Here is a 22,676-nt window from a genome sequence, read left to right as displayed (position 1 = left end):
TTGATCAATAATTATTTATTAGAATTTTGGAGAATTCAGACTTGGGACCAGCAACTAAAACCCTCCCGTACCACTAATGACTCTGTTTAAAAAGACGTATGGTATTCATTAATTTCACACTGAGATGCATAATGCGAGATTTGGTGAAGAGATACAGTAAATAAAAACATCATTGTGAGACTGTAGAAGCAGTGGAAATAGCCAATTTAGATTTAAACACGTACCGCGCACAATGACAGATTTCATTGATTTATTTTATTAATGGGGTTTTCTAGGCACTCCAAAACCCTCAAACAATTAATATCACGGTCAGCATGGGCCAAGAACTATCTGACATGTTTCAATTGCACCTGTGTCATGTTTTGGCTAAGTAAGCCTCATATCAACCACCACCTTGCGTGGCATATTCCAAAAGCAGTACAATTCCTTACATAAACCTAGTTGAGGAACCTATTGGGTTTGGAAAGCCTGAGGCCAACAGAACAGTCCTTGCTATTGGTATGTTTGTTGTTTTTCACTCGCCCCCTCAATGCATCTGGTTCAGTGGCCATGTAAAGCATAAGCTAATTGAATGCAGCATGTACTGTATGTAGGTTGCCAGTTAGTTTTCAGGTGGTAGTAGTAGGTCAAGGTAAGACAACCATCTTCAGACGCAGTTACATTTGCAGTGAAAATAGATTATTGACACATTCATGCACTGTGGATATGTGCATACATTTACCTGTGGAAAACACAACATTTCTGGAAACCAACTTGTAATCAACAATGGAAAACTGTGGCAATTCAATGCGCGTCACGCCTGTGACGGCTGACTCGCCCCCTTTCCAGTAGAACTCGATGTCGTCTGTGGTGTAGCCATCTGCACGAGAGGAGACACACACGAACACCAAGGTGTAACCATCTGCCTAGGAATCACTGGAGAGTGAGATATGCAGCCTTGCTTATCATCTAACTGGGCTGTCATTTGGAAAAACAAAAACATGTTTGAAGTTGCCTCCAAGAACATGACGTTGACTCAGGTTTATATAAATGGTATAAATATAATAATTCCTAGTGTATAAAACATGGATGCAATATATACTTCAAATGTACTCATTTCAGTCATAGCAACATGTTTTCAATCCAATTAAGGAAAGAAAATTGCACTTTATTTGCTCCTGAAACAAAGGCTTTCGTGTCCCAGTTAAAACTGCAGTATTTCACATGCATTTATGTACTCAGCCTGTGCAGCAAAATGACAGCTTCGGCAACCTGCGGTCTCTTTACTCACAGCTCTCTATCTCCAGAGTGCAGTTCTGCTCATCCAGGGGATACCTCCTGAGATCCATCATGCATGCTGCTGTCGTCGTTATCCTGCCAAAAGAAGACACGGATTGGGGAGGTGAGGACACAGGAATATATTTTAGATACTCTACTGATTTGCAAAAGCGTGTATGGGAGGAGGAATAGATCAGATGTATAGTTATAGTTACGTATAGCTCATAATTAAGCGCAGGTGTATTGTGTTTGCACTTGAGATTTTTCTACCGCTATACAAGGTCCCAAAGTTGACAGTGCATGTCAGGGCACAAACCAAGGAAAGGAAACAAAGGAATTAGTCGATGGACGGCCGAGACAGGATTGTCTCGAGGTATTGATCTAGGGAAGGGTACAGAAAAATGTCTGCTACTTTGAATGTTCCAATGAGCAAAGGTGTCTCCGTCATCCATCAATTGAAGAAGTTCAGAATGACCAGGTCTAACCATATTCCTAATCCTAGAGCTGGCAGGCCATTTAAACTGAGTGATTGGCTAGAAGGGCCTTAGTCCGGAAGCTGACCAAGAACCCCATGTCAGAGATTCAATGTTCCTCTGTGAAAACAGAGCCTTCCATAAGGCACCATCTTGTCTTCAGTGGTCCACCAACCTATACGGGAGAGTAGGTAGATGGAAGCCACTCATTAAAAGGCATGCGGCAGCCTTCCTGGAGCTTTCCCAAATGCACCTGAAAGCCTCTCAGCAAAGAGAGACAACATTCTCTGGTCTGATGAGACAAGATGTTTGTCTAGCTCTTTGGGGTGAATGCCAGATGTCACGTTTGGTGGGAACCAGCCACCACTGAATCACCTGGCCATTGCCATCTCAAAAGTGAAGCATGGTGGTGGTAGCATCACGCTGTGAGGATGTTTTATTTAGCGGCAGAGATTGGGAGACTAGTCAGGTTTGAGGGAAAGATGAATGCAGCAATGTACAGAGACATCCTGGATGAAAACCTGTTGCAGAGCACTCTTGACCTCAAACTGAGATGACAGTTCATCTTTCAGCAGGACAACGACCCGAAGCATGCAGCCACGATATCAAAGTAGTGGCTTCACTTGAGAGATCTGCCAATGGATATGCACTGTCACTCCCTATTCAACCAGAGGTGCTGCAAAGAGTAATGGGTAAAACAGCTAAAAGATACAGTAAGCTTGTGACATCACATTCAAAGGATTTGAGGCTGTAATTGCTGTCAAAGATGCAGAAACAAAGTATGGAGCAAAGGCTGTTGATAGAAATTACTGGTTGCACACTTACACAACACTGCATACACTTTTGTTTGATTCGTCCCATTACAGATACACACAAAGATATCGTTATTAATATATAATTGCATTACACTTTGTCGCACCGACACAACAAACGCACAACATATCAATATCGGGTGCGTTGGGAAGTTCGCTCCGGGCGTGCTCTCCCCACCCCGAAACCTTCGGTAACGCCGAGCATTGTTTATGTGTGTACCACTCGATACAATTAAAGCTGACACATTCAATATGGCAGATGTCTTGACATATCTCTACCAATAGCCAACACGTTCATTTGCAAAGTGATAAAAAGTGGTGCACACTCTGTCTGTGGGTGCCACGGTCTCAGGGCGCGAAGGGAGCATCGGACTGAATTTCCCAACGGACCTCATACACAGGCGAAGCTAGGATTAGTCCGAGATTACATGAGGTCACAACGGGAATCAGTTCTGGCCACAAAACAAGCGGACAAAAACTTCTGCGGTCTCTTCCGGACAGATGCTGTTCTGAGCCATGTGCGGGAGACCCCAGCGCTGAACCTTCGCCAACCTTATTGTTTGACTTTGTATTTTCAAATAAATTGTTAAACTTTTCATCCGGCCTAATCATTAAAGTTTTACCTCGACCAGAATAAAAGAACGGGGCAATAGAGGTTTGTACGGCCGGCAGGTTATACCCTTTTCTTTGTTCTCTTTTCCTAACCTCTAACACTGTGAATGCTTATGTACATGTAAGTTTTTTCATTTTTTATTTGTAATACATTTGCAAACGTCAAAAAAACAACTTATGATGTGATTATGGAATGTTGTGTGTGGAATTGTAAGCAAAAAAAGATGTTTAAATTATATTTGGGAATAAGCCTGTAACATAAAAAAATTTGGAAAACGTGAAGTGCTGCAAATACTTTCTGGATACACTATAAGCCTTTCTTGCCCTTAAATAGTGATAAGCTGACAAGGGGTAAAACTAAAAATTGGATCAAGGCAAGAGCTTGGCTGAGTTTTTGTGCAAGCTCACATCATTTGGGTCATGATGAGGTGTTGTGTTGTTTGTCAGATGTACAAGCTCAAACGACTGATAAGGAGACAGTCGGAAATAAGCTGCAAAGTAAAATGCAAATTCACAATGATTTTGAGGCCAACTCTACCCCGACTCAAAGCCGGCAGCTTGGCAGTTTGCCAGTGCTTGCCTTTATTCAGTTAAGAAGTTATGAAACCCATTATGTGACAACATTACACAGCTATTACAGAAAAATCAGGTCCACAAACTATAGATGGACAGTATGGTGCTATCTATAAATATAGGGGTCCTCATAAAAGGGAGAACTACTGACTGATAACCCATTAACAAAATAATCAAAAAGCTGACGTTTCGAGAAAGAAAGTATCTGCTCATGATCACAAACATACGTACAAGCTCATCTGTGAAATTCAGTGGAGGCAATTGCTTCTTCTGTGATGCTCTCATTAACCTTCATTGATGTAACAAATGATGGTAGCAGGAAAATGAACACGTTAATTTACAGTGACATTCTATATACTATTTTAACGATGTAACCAAACCGACTGGGAGATCCTTTGTTATGCAAGATAATTACCCAAACAGACTGTAAAAACACTAAAGTTCATTGGGGGGCAATAAGTGTAATCTTTTAGACTGGTCAATGCAATCAAACCCTGCTATTATATCTGTTTTCCATGCTTTCTCACTGCTCTGCTATTCCATCCAAACCAAATGTTGAGGTGCCCTTGAGCATGTCACATAATCCTTTGGTTGCTCAGTGGCCTGCAGCAAATAACTGCCAAAATGTCATATTGAGAAAGTGCGGTGCCATGATAGGGTATTAAACCAACTGAATTAAGTTGACACTGGGGCATGAACTATTTTTTACCCTGAGATTCACTTGAAACAAATTGTGGACGATTATTGTAGTCATTTGGCATGACCCAGTTTTATTCAAAAGGGCTGGCACCAACCAACCAACCATCCAAGTCAAGGACAGAAATTCCAATGAAATATGAAAAAGTGTCACTGTGGAGTAAGTACCTTACCTGAGGCCATAAAGAACGGTTCCATCTGGATGAAGACGGATCATGCGGTTTTTGACCGTGACTCCATGAACAAATGACTTTTTGTCATTCAGGAAATAGGTGTCTGGTACCCAGAGCTGGTCTGCCACTCTATTATCCAAGGTCAGGTTGAGTGGGATACCAAGATAGGCGAGACGTTTGTCCCTCCAGTACTGTTGGAAATACATAGTCAGTGTGTAGTCCTGTGAAAGTACACAAGAGGATCATAGTGTTAGTTCAGGGAAGGTTCCAAAGAGCAGGTTGGAGTAAATGTGGCACAGCTTGTTAGATTTTTATCATACTGTAAGTACAGAAGACTTACCATTGACAAATTCTGCTTAGGGTGCTGACCTAATTAGCACTACTTCGGTCTTTCTACTATTGCTGTTTCCTATGTACTGTATGCTCAAATTGCAAACCATAGCTGTGAAGAACAATGTCATGTCTGTTGTCAATTCTGCCTCTTTTTTTCCCCCTTGTTTGTCCCAGCCTCGGACTTTACCTGTGCACTTGTTTATAGGCAGGGAAAACAGAAGCCATCATAGCAATAACATTGACACCAATTGGCCCTAAATTATTCTTATTAAATAGAATACTTGAGCCAGTGAGAGATAGGGCAATGAAACTGTAACTGTTGACATCTTTGAAGTATTGTCAATGTAAGGGATAATAGCATGTGCTATATGACAGACTCTTCTTGAGGTGCATTGTCCTGTTAAATGGTAAATGGACTGCACTTATATAGCGCTTTATCTACACCATCACAGTTATTGTATATACTGTATATATTGGGGGGGGGGGAAGACAGCGTGGGTTCCGTTCCCACTCAGTGACGGTGTGGGGTATCTTTCTTATCAGAGAATGATACATTGTGCACTGTGTCATTTTTGTGGTGAAATATATATGACAGCACCATATGGATAGAAAATCACATACAGTATCTAGAGACAAACATTGAATGAGGTTAAATTTACCCCAACGATAATAGGTGGGTTACGGTCAGCAAAAAGGAGGCCAACATAGAGGACCTCTTTACCACCTAACAAAACACACAAACCACATCCCGCATTCTCTTTTTGCTTCTCTGCACCCCCACCCCCTTCTGCATTTCCCTTCCCTCCTTCTTGGGCCAACGCCATGCTTTCCCCTCTGCCCGCTGTGGCTCTGAAATAAAATCAGGCTGCACCAACGTGGTGCTGGCAAGGCATTCACACCTGCTGGTGCTGTAGCTCTCAGGTTGACACGTAATAACAAAGCAAGAGGCATATTCAGGCGCACTACGCTCGTTACATAAATGCAGGTCTCGGTCTTTTCACGCATCCCTGGTGTGCAAGTCCCACACACTTACAAAACACTACACCAAAACACAAAACACACACAATTTGCGTGAAACCTTTAATGGAATTATCCAAAGCTGATTGCATATTCATCAGCTTTTGATTCTGGACTGTTTAGAGTTATTCATTTAGTTCTAGTGACACCTCAGTAGTGCTTGATTCATGTGCAAAGATACAGAATGAACAGAGAAGATCTTAGGCAGCACATGCAGCACAGATTTTACACACTACTTGAGATGTAAAATACGCTGCTACCGTGCCACAAGATGGACAAAAAGTGATGATCAAAGTATTAGGAATAATCAAGTCACACCACAACACAAAAATTTGTTGGGAGAAAGTAAGAAAAAATAATGAAAATTCCAATAAGATAGAAATGCTGTACGATATGACATAAATGCCATTGCATAGGTGACCTGGGTTGACCACATGCAAATGGAAGCTTTTAAATTTTAACAGCTAACAAGCCATGTTTGGTAACTTGAGTGGGTGTTCAAAATGGACCCACACGTCTCACTACGTTATGATTTCTCACAGCCAACAAAGAAAAATAATGATCAATACATCTCTGAATGACTGGCATGTGACCAAAGCTGTGGTGTTATCTACATTACCTACAGTTACAGTATGTGCTTATCTACTTTCTATTTACTGTAGGTATACGGACTTAAAAAAGCTAACTGTAGAGGGGAAGTCCCCGGCTGCTACTTGTGACTCACTAAGTGACTAAGTGGCAGAGATGGGAGTAAGTCACATATGTGCAAGTCACGAGCAAGTCTCAAGTCATGAACCTTCAAGTTTCAAGCAAGTCTCAAGTCACCTTGGGGGAAAAAGATCAATCAAGTTAAGTCGAGTCGCCACTAAATTTCAAGCAAGTGGAGTCAAGTCATACAAGCTTGCTCCAGCCACAACATATATTGGCGAGGTAATAAAAAAACATTTTCTTTCCTCCATAAATCATCCATCCATCCATTTTATGTACCGTAACACTAAATAAAACTATTCACACCTTATAAAAGTTAAATGAACAACAACTGTGATTATGATTGAATGAATTTATTGGATTAAATTGTTTTAAAGTTGTATTTCAAACTCAATTTAACTGAACATTATTTCTGAACAAACTATGCTGTGTACTTTATGATGACAGCCTTGTAACTCCTACGGTTCTTAAGGGAACACAATTAAGCAAAAGCCAAGACTGTTTTCTGTTGGTCAATTGTAATTAGATGTTCACCTAATGGGCTAATGGAGAATGAAAGAGATTCATAACTAAGGCAATAATACATGACATAAAAATGTTGCCATCCTTCAAAAAAAGTAATGTGAACAAAATCTGCATTCCTGTGTCCTCTACTTTAATTAAATCACTCGTTAAATCATTCTTTTATTTTATTTAGAAGCACTGACTTTGGAACTGTTATGTTTCATATGCTATGGTCTCAATTTTAAAAACATAATGCAGACAGCTTTATCACAGAGCCAACACAACAGATGATGTTTTGTAATGGTGACACTTCAATAAAGTAGTTCAGTAGTATAAAAATTACTGTATATTCACATGTAGCTATTCACAATTTGTACTGTATTTACTAATAGTGGAACGCGCTTTGTCAGCATTGTTTATCGCCGTGATCGTTATCCAAAGTGATCCCATACAGCAGACCTATAATGCACCTGGCATCTTCTAGCGCCGACGTTTTGCAAACGTCTTGGCAACGTTTTTAAAAATTTCATCTCCACAACACTAGTAACGCTGCTATATTGCGTCTGCATTCTGTGGCTGGTATGATACTTCAGAGGCTACTTTCTGCTCTAGAGTGCATGAGACAGAGAGAGAGAAAAAAGTGAAATTTGTCTAAAGATGGGTCCAACACTAAATTAAGGTCACCTCCAATGATTAAATTGGCATTTGCTGCATCAGGAATCAATCGAAATATTTTTCTATAGAATTCTGGATCATCACAATTAGGCCCATAAATTGTAGCAGTATTATTGGAGTGGAATGCATCTCCCCCGTGACCAATATGTACCTTCCATTACTATCAGCTATTGTGGACGTATGTTTGAAGGGCACCCCATTCTCGTGATCACGAAACATGAGACAGTTCTAAAAAATAAACTGATTCAGACATATAAGAGGCAGTTAGAGGCTGCAATAAACAAGATTGTGTCGCATGGGCTCTGTACCGTTTTTAGTCATGCTAGCGAGCTAGCCACGACCGCAGAAATGACCAAGGCGAGCTGTCCATGCAACATAGTCACAAAACACAAGAAAGTTCTAAAAAAATAAACCAGTTTTCGATTTCAAACATAAAAGACAGCAGCGTGGAACGTGCACAGAGTAAACGGGATTGTCCCAGCGATGATGTTTTCATTTGCGGATCCCATCAATGACGTCATTGATCAATGAGCGAAGTCAGACATTACATCCGATCACCAAATTTGCTCAAATGTAAATTTTCGGCCAATTCGATCACGCTGATCAGATCGGTGTAAAGTGGAGTGGTGTAAATCTATTATGTGCTCTCTTTATGGATGAAGTTAAACCTGTATATACATTCAGTATCTATTCATCATCTAGGCTCCAGCAGTTCTGAAAATAATAATCTACCAGGAGCTTCCAAGGTCGAGAAGGTGCTACCAGTGGCTATATTGCAGACTGTTCTACACTGGTCAACAACAAATGTATCGTCTAAGACTTTTTTAGTTTATTTAGGACAATCTTGACGTGCTGAATTCAAATATTAGTTTGGTTTTGATCAATCAGGTCAACTGTTTGAACTATGGCCACATTTTCGTTTACATGTAGAGATTTTTTTGCTTGAGAACTTCAAAATAACAGAGATACATGTTATGGATTTTGAATAATGATGATGTAACATTCAATGTACCGGTATTTACTTTTATCAATGTTGACAATTCAATTTATAGTAAACACAGTTTTTAGTACGCTATTGGATTATTACACTGTTAACAACATGGCATAAAAACCTGACCTGAACAAGAGAAATGGATATTATTTTCAGATTCCTCGATGCAAAATTGTCCATAATCACTTGAAAAAATAATAGACAACTCACAATTTTTTTTGTAACCCAATGTTATTAATTTGTGCTGTTAATTTGTATTCCATGTCTCCTTCATTATGATCATAACTTTACCATTCATCAATCACATCAAATGACACCCCACATTCCTCTTTTTCCCACTTTCCCCTGAGAAGGATCATACATTGGGTTCGCATTACCAACTCCCTCTCGAGTGACAGCATGTGGCCAGTCCAGCAAGCACAAAAATGCCTAGACATAAATAATTGAATTCAACCATGTACAGTGTACAAACACATGGCTGTCATCAATCTTGCATAGTTACAATCAAAATGAATTTGTGATGAAGACTGGGTCAGCTCTCCACAATTTGCCCAGTAGGTTGGGCTCTGATTTTCTTGTATAGAGGCTGGATTTGTGGCATTAATTCTGTAGAGATAATAACAGTGACCGGTGCAGATGATGAGCCTCAATTATTCAATTAAGCCGCCTGGATAACCACATTCATTTGAGAGGATTCAGATAAGCAGAGTTTTGGCTGTGAAGTGACCCATATTTAATTTAATCTTTTCCTTCGCAATGCTAGCATTCTTACTTCTACGTCATGATAGGGACAGCATGACCATGGCATACCATAGTTTTGATTGACAGTGACTCGAGATATGATATTTGCAAGATATGTTACTGTGAGCTGGCACGGTGAACGACTGGTTAGCACATCTGCCTCGCAATTCTGGGGACCGGGGTTCAAATCCCGGCCCCGCCTGTGTGGAGTTTGCATGTTCTCCCCGTGCCTGAGTGGGCTTTCTCCGGGCACTCCGGTTTCCTCCCACATCACAAAAACATGTGTGGTAAAATGAGTGAAGTCTCTAAATTGCCCGTAGGTGTGAATGTGAGTGCGAATGATTGTTTGTCTAAATGTGTCCTGCAATTGATTGGCGACCAGTTCAGGGTGTACCCCGCCTCTTGCCCCGAAGATAGCTGGGATAGGCTCCAGCACGCCCGCGACCCTAGTGAGGATAAGCGGTGAAGAAAATGGATGGATGGATGTTACTGCGTACAAGAAGTAGCAAGCAGCAAGCAACAAGCAAGGTCAATTAAATTAAAAAAAAAAACTAAACTAAAAAAAACAAAGGCTCATAATAATGATCGGCATAGTGTCACAGCGCTAGCTCTCTCTAAGAGAGAGAGAGAGAGAGAGAAAGAGGGTAATTGTAGTGGAAAAGAGGCGACTTTCAACTATTAAAACATGCACTCGCACAAATGCGACAAGATGAAATTTTTAATCGCACAAGGTGAAAAATGGTCGCAGTCTCGAGCCCTGAAATATGCTCTACCCCTCAACACAAAATGCTTTGGAATGACAGCAAAATATTGCTTGCAAAGAACTGACTTTTTAAAACAACTGGCAGAATTGGTTGCATACAACAAGCAGCAAGGAGGGGCAACTCCGATGTGAGTAAAGTTTGTCCCACGGGATACAGTGTACTTCCACTATGCCAGTTCACATTATTCTATGACAGGAGAAGAAAATGCATTTACAGTATAAAAAAACATTACGTCTGACACATATCGAAGAGACCTGTAAAAAAAAAAAGGAAAGTAAAAAAATGGCCACAGCAAAGCTCTGCTGTTTTTTTCTGTACCTTAACTTCCGATTTTCTTTGCAGGAGGGAAAACCGATATGATATGTAACCACTATGTACTCTATATGAACCCTTGTTCACGAAAGCAATTTGAGTCACTTTAATGTAATTTCAGCCTATGCCCTTGGGATGTCCCTGAGGCGGTATAGCAACACAGTGCGGGGGAATCCCTGAGTGGTTTCCTATTCTGCTATAGAAGGGTAAAAATAACCCTTACTGAGAGTATAACAAAAAGAATAAAGAAAAAAAGGTGGGGGGGTTGATGGAATTAGCCCTTTACGTCTACAACCCCAATTCCAATGAAGTTGGGACGTTGTGTTAAACATAAATAAAAACAGAATACAATCATTTGCAAATCATGTTCAACCTATATTTAATTGAATAAACTACAAAGACAAGATATTTCATTTTCAAACTGATAAACCTGATTGTTTTTAGCACATAATCATTAACTTAGAATTTTATGGCTGCAACACTGGGGCAGGTGACAAAATAGACTGAGAAAGTTGAGGAATGCTCATCAAACACCTGTTTGGAACATCGCACAGGTGAACAGGTTAATTGGGAACAGGTGCGTGCCATGATGGGGTATAAAAGGAGCTTCCCTGAATTGCTCAGTCATTCACAAGCAAAGATGGGGCGAGGTTCACCTCTTTGTCAACAAGTGCGTGAGAAAATAGTCAAACAGTTTAAAGACAATGTTCCTCAACGTACAATTGCAAGGCATTTAGGGATTTCATCATCTACGGTCCATAATATCATCAAAAAGGTTCAGAGAATCTGGAGAAATCACTGCATGTAAGCCGAAAACCAACATTGAATGCCTGTGACCTTCAATCCCTCAGGCGGCACTGCATCAATAAACGACATCAATGTGTAAAGGTAGGTTATTTTAACTTTTAAGGGAGAAAGTGAAACTTTATTTTCTTACATCCATCCATCCATTCTCTGAGCCACTTATCCTCCCTCAGGGTCGCGGGAGTGCTGGAGCCTATCCCAGCTATCTTCGGGCAGGAGGCGGTGTACACCCTGAACTGGTTACCAGCCAATCGCAGGGCACATATAAAACAAACAACCATTCGCACTCATATTCACACCTACGGGCAATTTAGAGTCTTCCATTAACCTACCATGCATGTTTTTGGGATGTGGGAGGAAACATGCATGTTTTTGGGATGTGTGTCCGGAGAAAACCCATGCAGGCACGGGGAGAAAAAGCGAACTCCACACAGGCGGGGCCGGGGATTGAACCCCGGTCCTCAGAAATGTGAGGCAGATGCTCTAACCAGTCATTCACCGTGGCGCCTATTTTCTTACATATCTTATTACATCTCTTCATTTACATGACAACACTTATTGTCTCTTTTTGGAGAAGATGGTATTTTTGGATAGAATTGCTGGGCATACAGCATTTTGGTTATGGGGAAAAGGAGACTACTCATCCATTCATCCATTTTCCATACTGCTTATCCTCACTAGGGTCACGGGCATGCTGGAGCCTATCCCAGTTATGTTCGGGCACCCTGAACTGGTTGCCAGCCAATCGCAGGGCACATAGAAACAAACAACCATTCGCACTCACATTCACACCTACGGGCAATTTAGAGTCTTCAATCAACCTACCATGCATGTTTTTGGTATGTGGGAGGAAAGCGGAGTGCCCGGAGAAAATCCACGCAGGCACGGGGTGAACATGCAAACTCCACACAACCAAGGCGGCATTTGAACCCGGGTCATCAGAACTGTGAGGCAGACGTGCTAACCAGTTGGTCAGTCGGTAGGTTGATTGACGACTCTAAATTGCCTATAGGTGTGAATATGTGCGCGAATGGTTGTTTGTTTATATGTGCCCTGCGATTGTCTGGCGACGAGTTCAGGGTGTACCCCGCCTCTCTCCCGAAGATTGCTGGTGTAAGCTGCAGCACGCGCGCGACCCTAGTGAGGATAAGTGGAACGGAAGATGAATGAATGAATGAATGAAGGATAATATGCACTTTCAATCAGTCAGCCACACAGCAGTCAGTTTATCTGAGAGAACTAGAACAAATACTTCTGTTATGCTTCCTGATTGATGCGCTGCGATCGGCTGGCAACCAGGCCTGGGTGTAACCCGCCTCTCGCTCGAAGTCAGCTGGAATAGGTTCCAGAACATCTGCGACCCAAATGAGGACAAGCTGTATAGAAAATGGATGAATGGTGTTTCCTGATTTTTTTTAAAAATCACAATATTTCAATAGTTCCTTGGGAAGATGTTCTTGTTATTAGTGCTTCCTGGAAGCTACTGTCAGAGAGGGACAAGCCCGGTGAAACCACCAATGGAACATCACATACTGTATATTCATAGTACCTTCTCAATGTGATGGTCACTTCTGCTGAGAGATCATGAGGCTTTCAGTATGATGAGATGAACCAGGAGCTTTTGCTTATTCTAAATATTTGCAAAAATCACTTTATCCAACAGCAGGCAGCCTCTTTAGGTCAATTACGGACATTCCGTCAGTCTGGAAGTTTGATGGTGGGGGTTAAAGACATGCGAGTATATTAAGCCACATTGTAGAGAAAAGATCTCTGAGACCTATATAGGATAATGATGGTGACACAGTTAGGTTCGACACTCGTGGGCATACAGTAGTTATCTTGGGGATTGTGAGACTTATTTGTTGTAGCCAAGTGAGGCTGATGCAATAAAAGCCAGACACACCAAAAATAAGTTAAAAATAAAAGGTCAGGGTGCAAGAAAAACAACAAACTTAAGAGGGAAAAAAGAAAAAAAACTGGCACCGTGAACATTTGGATAAAGAGATCTTTTCAGTGCTTCATGATGAATATCTCTCTTTCGCCCACGTGCAGCCGTGGGATGACTCGTTAGTGTAACTCGGTGCTGACCGGTTGCCCACGTGAGGGTCTGTGAATTAATTTCTCCTGAAACACGAGCTGCATGTGATGGGATCAGAGGCTTTGATAACACTTGCTCCAGCAAAACCTGGCTGTTCACCTCTGCACAACACAGACTCCTGTCTGTCAGTTACAGTGTGTGCAGTAAGTGTTATGACAGCAACCACAGATGAAAATGAACGAAAAATCATTCTGACAGGACACTAAAACCCCTTGGTGGAGGTTACGAGTTTAGATAAATACAGTGAAACTTTGAATTCCCCTGTAGTCATAGAATTAGGAAGTCAACCATATAGTTGATGTACAAAAACTTGGTTTGAAATGCCATCATCCGTCAAGTCCCTTGAAAAAAAAGGGATGTGTTTTTCTGTTCTTCAAATGTTATCTTTATTAATTTCAGACTTGCCAGTGAGTCGGCTAAAATTTGGGTACAAAAGGGTACAAAAGTTGAATTCTGTTTCAAATTCCTCATTCCATGTCAAAATGGTGAACCTCGTAAACACTCTTGAATTAAAAGAGAGCGCTTTAAAGCACCCCATAATCCTGGATGGTCTCTTTATGACAGGTGGTCTAATAAATTGCACTGTATATCCAAAAAGACATGAAGCACACGGATTCACATTCCAAAGCAGTAAGACTCAAGCGTCACCATACATGTCGTCAAGTAAGATGTTTTTTTTAAAATAGTTTTTGTTTTAATTGACCATTAAGGGTATTAATTTGTTAGAACATTGCCCATTCAGTTAATTAGGTTAATTAAACATTTTAATGGCATCAGTTTGACTCAGGAAATTATGAATTTCGATAATACATCCTTTGAAATAAGGTTATACAGGATTTGAAATCCAAACAAATCGGACGTCCATCAGCGTATAGTGTTACCTTAGCGTAGGGGTGGGCAATATATTTTCCAAAGGGGACATGTGAAAAACTGACACGGTTGTCAAGGCCTCCTTCAACTGTGTTCCATATTAATTTAATGTCTTTATATAGCATGAAATTGTCTTGTTTTAATTTGGTGCCAGTTGTGTATATATGATAAATACTGTTGTTATAATTAGGAAATACAAATTTTAAACATTATAAGCAGTCATATACATTTAATCACTATTAAATCAACATTAACAAAATGTATGCTTGCAATATGCATAATCTTTTTTCTACATTTTTATTTTTAGCACCAACCGCCATATTAGCTGTTCCTAGTCAGACCTCCCAAATCATATAGATCAGCAATTCCCAACCAGTGTGCCGTGGCACATTAGTGTGCCATGAGCGATAAAATTTTACTTCACTGCTCAAAAAAATATTCATTTACAATAAACAATGTTTCTTTGTTCGTCTATTTATGCCAATGAGGCATAGTGACAGACAGAACAAATAAATGTTGTTCTATTAGATGACAGGAAGTACATACAGTAATTACTGTGTATTTACTTTTTGTGACATTTTTGTTTGTTGGTGTGCCGTGAGATTTTCCAATTGTAAAATATGTGCCTTCGCTCCATAAAGGTTGGAAATCACTGAGATAGATAGATAGATAGATAGATAGATAGATAGATAGATAGATAGATAGATAGATAGATAGATAGATAGATAGATAGATAGATAGATAGATAGATAGAAACATAGATAGATAGATAGATAGATAGATAGATAGAAACATAGATAGATAGATAGATAGATAGATAGATAGATAGATAGATAGATAGATAGATAGATAGATAGATAGATAGATAGATAGATAGATAGATAGATAGATAGATAGATAGATAGATAGATAGATAGATAGATAGATAGATAGATGCGCACGCGTTCGGAGAGGGACAGCTTTCTTTGACGTTCCTTGGGAGAAAACGGCTCTGAAATAAAGTGTTTGATCACTGAAAATATTTTTTTGTAAGCTGGGAAGTGATTTGTTCGAGTCTTTGCTAAATATAGTGAAAATGTTGCTATTTTGGCATATTGCAGACACAAGTCGTAGTTCTTGGTCGCTTGTGCTGTCTACCCGCATCACCATCAAAATAAAAGCACCACTTTCAAAATAAACTCCTGCATATTTTTTACTTTTGGTTTTATTTTTAATTAAACATAACTATAAACACTTCAGGGCCTAGACAGAGACCGCCTTACTTTCCACTGGTCTGTCTTTGAGGGTCCACTTTCCTCAACATACTGAACAAAACTGCACTCACTATAACATGTTGCAGGTCCTTGATGATGCATACATGTATAGTAATGTTCAAAACAGTGACAGATCATTTTCAGGACGTATTTCCATTTGCTTTCAGTAATCACTGCCACAGCAGGTTCCTCTAATCTATTTTGCCTGGTTCTGATCTTGTCCCCATATGCCCCCAGCACACCCCATACAAATTTCTGAGGTAATTAGTGGGTCTCATCTAGGACCCATAGCATCTGCTGGTTGAAGCCCTTGCGCCCTTGTAAAGGCACAGGGGGCAGTAGGAAAGCGACGCCGGGCAAACCTGCTGTGCCAGATGCTGTCACTGTGCTGTTTTCTGTTTCAATAAATATTTACATCTCACAGCTCTCCCACTCTCTCTCTCTCTCTCTCTCTCTTCTCCTATATTTCTTCCACTCTTGATTTGCTGCCAGACTTGATTCAATCTGCAGTTCATTTAATCAACATAGGGCAGGATTGCAAATAAGGGAAATGTCTAGAGAATATATACTCACTGGGAGCACACTTCTTTTGGAATACCCAATGAGATCCAAAACATCTGTTTCAAAAGCTGCCTCACGCTGAGAACTGCATCTATTATTTTGACTTTCCTAGTGCAAATTCCAACCATACTGTAATAATTACCATATTGTTAAATGAATCCCTCTGTAAAAGTGCCAATCAATTATCCGCTGCTCTGCAGTATTCTCAGCGTATACTCGAAGTTTTTGCACTGCGGGAGGAAGCCAGAGTACCTGGAGACAACCCACACAAACACAGGGAGAAAACGCAAATTCCACATAGAAGACCCAAGTTGAGATATACTGTACTGCAAACTGCACAGCCGTACATAATGTTGCAGGTACGTGTATTTGCTCTTCGTTTGTCAAAGAGGTATTTCTTTTTGTGTCTCTGGGTTTTTTGTCGTAAGTGTACTTTGCAATAGTGTGGAACTGCCGTGTGGTACTGTAGCTAAACAAGATGGTCAAAATATTAGACACAGCTCTCATTATGATGGTGTTCAGGTATACACCATTGCAAACTACAGCCACAATATATTTATGCCTCTCCAATGATGCCAATGAAAACGGAGCATTACTACCTTTGTAAAGGCAGCCTATTTGATACAGCTAGATTATGGAGGTGTACTGGAGAAATCAAGGGACTAATAATGAATTCTTAAAATAGTCGAAGCGATGAAATGTAATATCCTTCTTCAAGCACATTTTGTCGACACTTTTTTATTTGTTCATCCACAAGATACTACTGTATAACCATTTTGTTTCTTGCAACGGCTTTTTTTTTTTTTTTACTTCTCCACATTTTTTAACATTTGCATACCTGTGAGAGCAACTTAATGACTCAAATTCAATTCCAAACCATCAGTTAATCTGCATCGCCACTGACTATATCATTTGACTTTTGCGATTGTTTCCACTGAAATGTTTTATATTCAAATGCCATTATCATAGCATTTGGGAGCGAAAAGAGGTCTGATTTTTTTTTTTTTTTTTTTTTTTGAGAGCAAGCAGTACATATTTTGCAAATACTGGAACTTTCAGACCCAGTTTGCAAATAGTGCCCTGGTTTACTTTGTTTGGTTGGTGAAATTGATTTAGTGGCTGGAATTGCACAGAATTGTACAGGAGTCCTATTGGGCCTTTTTGGCCTGTGGGACTCCTGAGGCAGCTGATGGGTACCGCTGGCCGAGCAGAATGCAGCTTTGGTGGTCGCTGAGTCAAAAACTTGGACATGGGAGGAGTTCGGTGAGGCCATGGAGAAAGACTTCCGGACGGCTTCGAGGAAATTCTGGTCCACCATCCGGCGTCTCAGGAGGGGGAAGCAGTGCACCATCAACACTGTGTATAGTGAGGATGAGGCACTGCTGACCTCGACTCGGGACATTATGAGTCGGTGGGGAGAATACTTCGAAGACCTCCTCAATTCCACCGACATTCCTTCCCATGAGGAAGCAGAGGGTGTTTTCCACACTACAGAGGGATCACACTCCTCAAGCCTTACTGGTAAGGTCTATTCAGGGGTGCTGGAGAGGAGGTTCCGGCGGGAAGTCGAGTCTCAGATTCAGGAGGAGCATTGTGGTTTTTATCCTGGCCGTGGAACAGCGGACCAGCTCTACACACTTGGGAGTTCGCCCAACCAGTCTACATGTGTTTTGCGGACTTGGAGAAGGCGTTCGACCGTGTCCCTCGGGGAGTCCTGTCGGGGGTGCTTCGGGAGTATGGGGTGCCGAACCCTCTGCTACGGGCTGTTCGGTCCCCGTATGACCAGTGTCAGAGTTTGGTCCACATTGCCGGCAGTAAGTCGGACTCTTTTCCGATGAGGAAAAGAGTCTCTGCCAAGGCTGCCCTTTGTCACCGATTCTGTTCATAACTTTTATGGACAGAATTTCAAGGCGCAGCCGAGGCGTAGAGGGGTCCGGTTTGGTGCACTCAGTATTGCATCTTTGCTTTTTGCAGATGATGTGGTTCTGTTGGCTTGATCAAGCCGTGATCTCCAACTCTCACTGGAGCGGTTCGCACCCGAGTGTGAAGCGGCTCGGATGAGAATCAGCACCTCCAAAGACCATGGTCCTCAGTCCGTCAAGTGTGAAGTTCCCTCTCCGGGTCAGGGATGAGATCCTGCCCCAAGTGGAAGAGTTCAAGTATCTTGGGGTTTTGTTCTTGAGTGAAGGAATAATGGAACAGGAGATCAACAGGCAGATCGGTGCATCGTCTGCAGTGATGCAGACTTTGTATCGCTCCATTGTGGTAAAGAAGGAGCTAAGCCGAAAGACGAAGCTGTCATGGGTGTGTGTTATGGTTGTTGTCTACCCCCTGTCTCGTACACACCTGCTACTGAGAGCATGTTCCCCATCTGTGCCTTGTTTACCCTAATTACCCCATGCATTTAGCCTCGTGTCTCATTCTTTGTGGTCGCCAGTTCGTTGTACCTTGTTGTCTCGTTCCAGCATTCCTTGTTTCCACGTCACCGACTCATAGTAAGACTAGACCCTGTTCTGATTATTGACCTTGCCTTTTTGCCTCACGCCTTTTCGGATTGCCTGCCTGTGTACCGACCTCTGCCCGTTTGTCAAACCTCTCTTTTTGAAACTATCCATTTGAATTGGAGTCATGCATTTTGGGTCCTGTCCTTTGTTGCGTTCATGACAGAAGCTCACAATTTACCGGTCAATCTACGAATCTAACCGAAAGAACGAGATCCCGGATACAAGCGGACGAAATTAGTTTGTGCCGCAGGGTGTCCGGGCTCTCCATTAGAGATAGGGTGAGAAGCTCAGTCATCCGGGAGGGGCTCAGAGTAGAGCCGCTGCTCCTCCGCATTGAGAGGAGCCAGATGAAGTGGCTCGGGCATCTGACCCTGGGGTACGACAGAGGACACGCTGGAGAGACTGTGTCTCTCGGCTGGCCTGGGAACGCCTTGTGATCCTCTCGGAAGAGCTAGAAGAAGTGGCTGGGGAGAGGGAGGTCTGGGCTTCCCTGATATAGCTACTGCCCCTGTGACCCGACCTCGGATAAGCGGAAGAAAATGGATGGATGGATGGATGGATGAATTGTACAGAAGGAACTCAGGAAAGTGACCATTTAGAAAGGCTGTCCTCCAGGGAAATCCCTGAGAGCTGTGACTCTGCTACTGGCTAAAGCATGATAGTGTCACAGTCATTATTTATTTCCCTCTGAAGAACCCATCCATCCATTTTCTGTACCGCTTATACCCACTAGGGTCACGGACGTGCTGGAGACTATTCCAGCTATATTCGGGCGAGAGGAGGGGTACACCCTGAACTGGTCGCCAGCCAATTGCAGGGCACAGAGTCTTCAATCAACCTACCACGCATGCTGTTGGGATGTACCTGGAGAAAACCCACGCAGGGACGGGGAGAACATGCAAACTCCACACAGGGGGGCCGGGATTTGAACCCCAGTCCTGAGAACAGTGAGGCAATGTGCTAACCAGTCTTTCCCCATGCCGCCCTGATGAACCCTCACCCAATTTACAGCAAATCTGTGATTTTTTTGGTTGGTTAAGAGAGAATGTGCTGAAAATGACAACAATTTGGTACCATTGCAGCATGCATGTAATCCATCCATCCATTTTCTGAGCTGCTTCCCCTCACTAGGGTCGCGGGCATGCAGGAGCCTATCCCAGCTATCATCGGGCAGGTGGCGGGGTACACCCTGAACTGGTTGCAAGCCAATCGCAGGGCACATACAAACAAACAACCATTCGCACTCACATTCACACCTACGGGAAATTTAGAGTCTCCAATTAATGCATGTTTTTGGGATGTGGGAGGAAACCGGAGTGCCCGGAGAAAACCCATGCAGGCACGGGGAGAACATGCAAACTCCACACAGGCGGGGCCGGGGATTGAACCCCGATCCTCAGAACTGTGAGACTGACGCTCTAAACAGTCATGCACCGTGCCGCTGCATGTAATTCAAAGGGAACTATTATAATAAATCATTTTACTGCTGTAACTTCTATAGTAACAATTAGGTTAAATGACATTATTATACTACTAAACTGAGCAAAACAATCACATGTCCCGCTTGGCTGAACAGTAGTCCAGGTATTTCCTGGACAAATGCTCATAAATCATAAGTGATAGGGTAATGTTGGCTTTGGACCCCATTGAGGTATAGTGAGATATCGACTGAGTCTAATCCGCTCATAAATCCCAGAAATGCCATTTATCAGAAGAAATCAGTGGCAGAAAAATGTAATCTCGCTGGACGCAGAGGTTGCTATGGGAGTGACTGGTTGAAAGGTCCAAGCCAGCAATCACCTGGTGAGGTAATCATCAAGTCATTAGTATTGATCAGAGCCCACCGACGCATACATCCCCCTGCAGTCCAGCACATAATAAAGCTGCAGTGGCCTGATGAGCTTTAGTGACCAAATCATTATCGCAGCACATGGGCCCAGAAGCCGGACAGAAGCCAACATGGTTCCATCTACTTTACACACGCAACGGCCCTTAATATGTCGGTGCTGAGATTGGTGATTGTATTGTATCATGTGATTTTCTATACTTGATTAAGTCTTACAATTCACACAAGGAGTCTGCAAACTCAGTCGACGGGGCGAGACCGTGCGAGACGGTGCAATCACATTTCTGATGCAATTTAGGTCATAGTCGGCAAATGTTTCAGGAGCAGCCTCAATTGTTAAAGAAGAAGAAAAGTACGTTGCGCATCTCGACCCAGAAAAGCAGCATCACCTTATTAGTGCAGCCAGTTGCATCTTTAATAGCTGCCAGCTGAGTGGGCCTCCGGAAAGGATGCTCCTGTACACTGTTAACTCTGGCTCAAGAGGTTAACAAGCAGCACCAAGTGTGAGCTATAGGTTCTGCTGGGTGCTGACTGCAAATGTTAATGAGATTTAAATGCTCCAATCTGGAAATGTTTTGCATATATATATATATATAAATATATATATGTATGATGAAAATCAAGACAAATTTACACCATCAGGATACCTGTTGGACTTCATGCTGTTTGCACAGTATCTTTTTCAGGACAAGAGGGACCGTTCCCAAGCTGTAAAACGCAAGTGGTTGTCACTGTTCCAAAAGATCACCTATAAGGGTACCACAACAGTGACTAACCATATAGCCAATGTCCAGACTTCCAAGGGATAAAAATCTCCATCCCCAGCAATTGCATTATAGCAGGATTTGGCCCATGGGCCTTAAATTTGAACCTCTTTGTTCCTGTGGCGTGTAGATACAATGATGTACTGCAAGTGCAGACATTCAAATGTTCAGTGCCAAGAAAAACATCCTATCTGCTACACGTCACACAGCATAATGGGCTGAAAGGGAAACCTTGATTTACATTGGCACCCGTCTACCGGCGGCTACATTTATAATTGTATTATGCCAATGAATTTGTGCAGAAAGCATTGTTTTATGTCAACACAAGCAAGTAGCATTTGTGATGTAAATCCACTCACCATGTTGACTTCAGACACCATGTCTATGCTGGCCACGTCTATGCTCATCCCGACTGCTACTGGGGCCCCTGGAAGAGGTTAAACAGCCTGTTATTATGCATGTGGGCCTACTCCTCTACACTTGACCACAACACAATGAATTGTGAAGTCAAAAAATTTTAAAAAATACAAAAATCAAGCTGCTCGAGAGGATGAATGATTGGTGAATACCTCCAAAGTCTGGCCTCAGTCGAATGTCGTACCCTTTCAGGAGTTTATCCACCGTCTCCTTCACGAATGACATGTTGCCTGGCTCGTTGACACTGAAACGACAAAAAAAAAAAAGATCACCACCGTGACTCGTGCGCCAATGCAACCCGGTCTTGGCTACACAGCGCGGGCGCTCACCTTTTGGCGCAACACACTATGGACCCGACCACCAGTGCGGACAAGACACGCAATTGGCGAGCCTTGTGCAAAGTCCACATGTTTTACACGCGCATACGACAGGAGAAGCAGTGGCGGAAAAAAAAAAAAAACAAGAGTCTCCTCGATCAACAGTGTTTCAAATCCCAGTCAAATCCATTGATTAGCCATGAGAAAAGTCGGTTGGGAGAAAGGAGGTGGGGGGGGGGGGGCGCTTTGAGTCAACAGCTCAGATGGAAAATATGGGCTAACATCGCTTCCCCGTCCAACACTGGTTCTCTGGTCTGATTGTGCAGGAGCGCATATTGAAGAGAGGCTGGACGAGAAAGCTTCAGCCACCGCCGCCGCTGATGATGATGATGCTGATGACGATGCTGGCGGCGGTGAAGGCACTCGTCTCGTTCCCATGAGCGACGGAGCCCAATACTTGCACGCTGGAAGAAATGTTCACCACGAGCACCAAACAGGGGCGTTGCAGCTATATAAGCACGTTACCCACAAGTCCCACATCAGTTATTTCCTAATATAACATTTTCTCTTTGCTATTTTTTTTTTACATCCTATCCAAACT

At 42.3% G+C, this 22,676-nt stretch overlaps 1 protein-coding gene across 3 annotated transcripts in view; it reads right to left on the bottom strand.

The window, feature by feature from the left end:
- LOC133410266 (gamma-aminobutyric acid receptor subunit beta-3-like) overlaps nt 1-22,676 on the bottom strand; it is a 71,720-nt gene that overhangs the window by 19,512 nt on the left and 29,532 nt on the right. For 2 of the 3 annotated variants that reach the window (XM_061691176.1, XM_061691158.1), the window contains exons 3-7: nt 21,911-22,002; nt 21,701-21,768; nt 4,597-4,817; nt 1,271-1,353; nt 722-859 (exon numbers count right to left, since the gene is read on the bottom strand). In XM_061691176.1, the coding sequence (XP_061547160.1) occupies nt 722-859; nt 1,271-1,353; nt 4,597-4,817; nt 21,701-21,768; nt 21,911-22,002 (602 nt within the window). The remainder of the gene's footprint in view (nt 1-721; nt 860-1,270; nt 1,354-4,596; nt 4,818-21,700; nt 21,769-21,910; nt 22,003-22,676) is intronic. The other variant, XM_061691167.1, reaches the window with a different exon arrangement.

This window comes from Phycodurus eques, chromosome 1 (assembly GCF_024500275.1).
Source record: "Phycodurus eques isolate BA_2022a chromosome 1, UOR_Pequ_1.1, whole genome shotgun sequence".
Classification (NCBI taxonomy): domain Eukaryota; kingdom Metazoa; phylum Chordata; class Actinopteri; order Syngnathiformes; family Syngnathidae; genus Phycodurus; species Phycodurus eques.
Note: the sequence above shows the minus strand (reverse complement) of the source record. Positions and strands in the feature narration are given on the sequence as shown.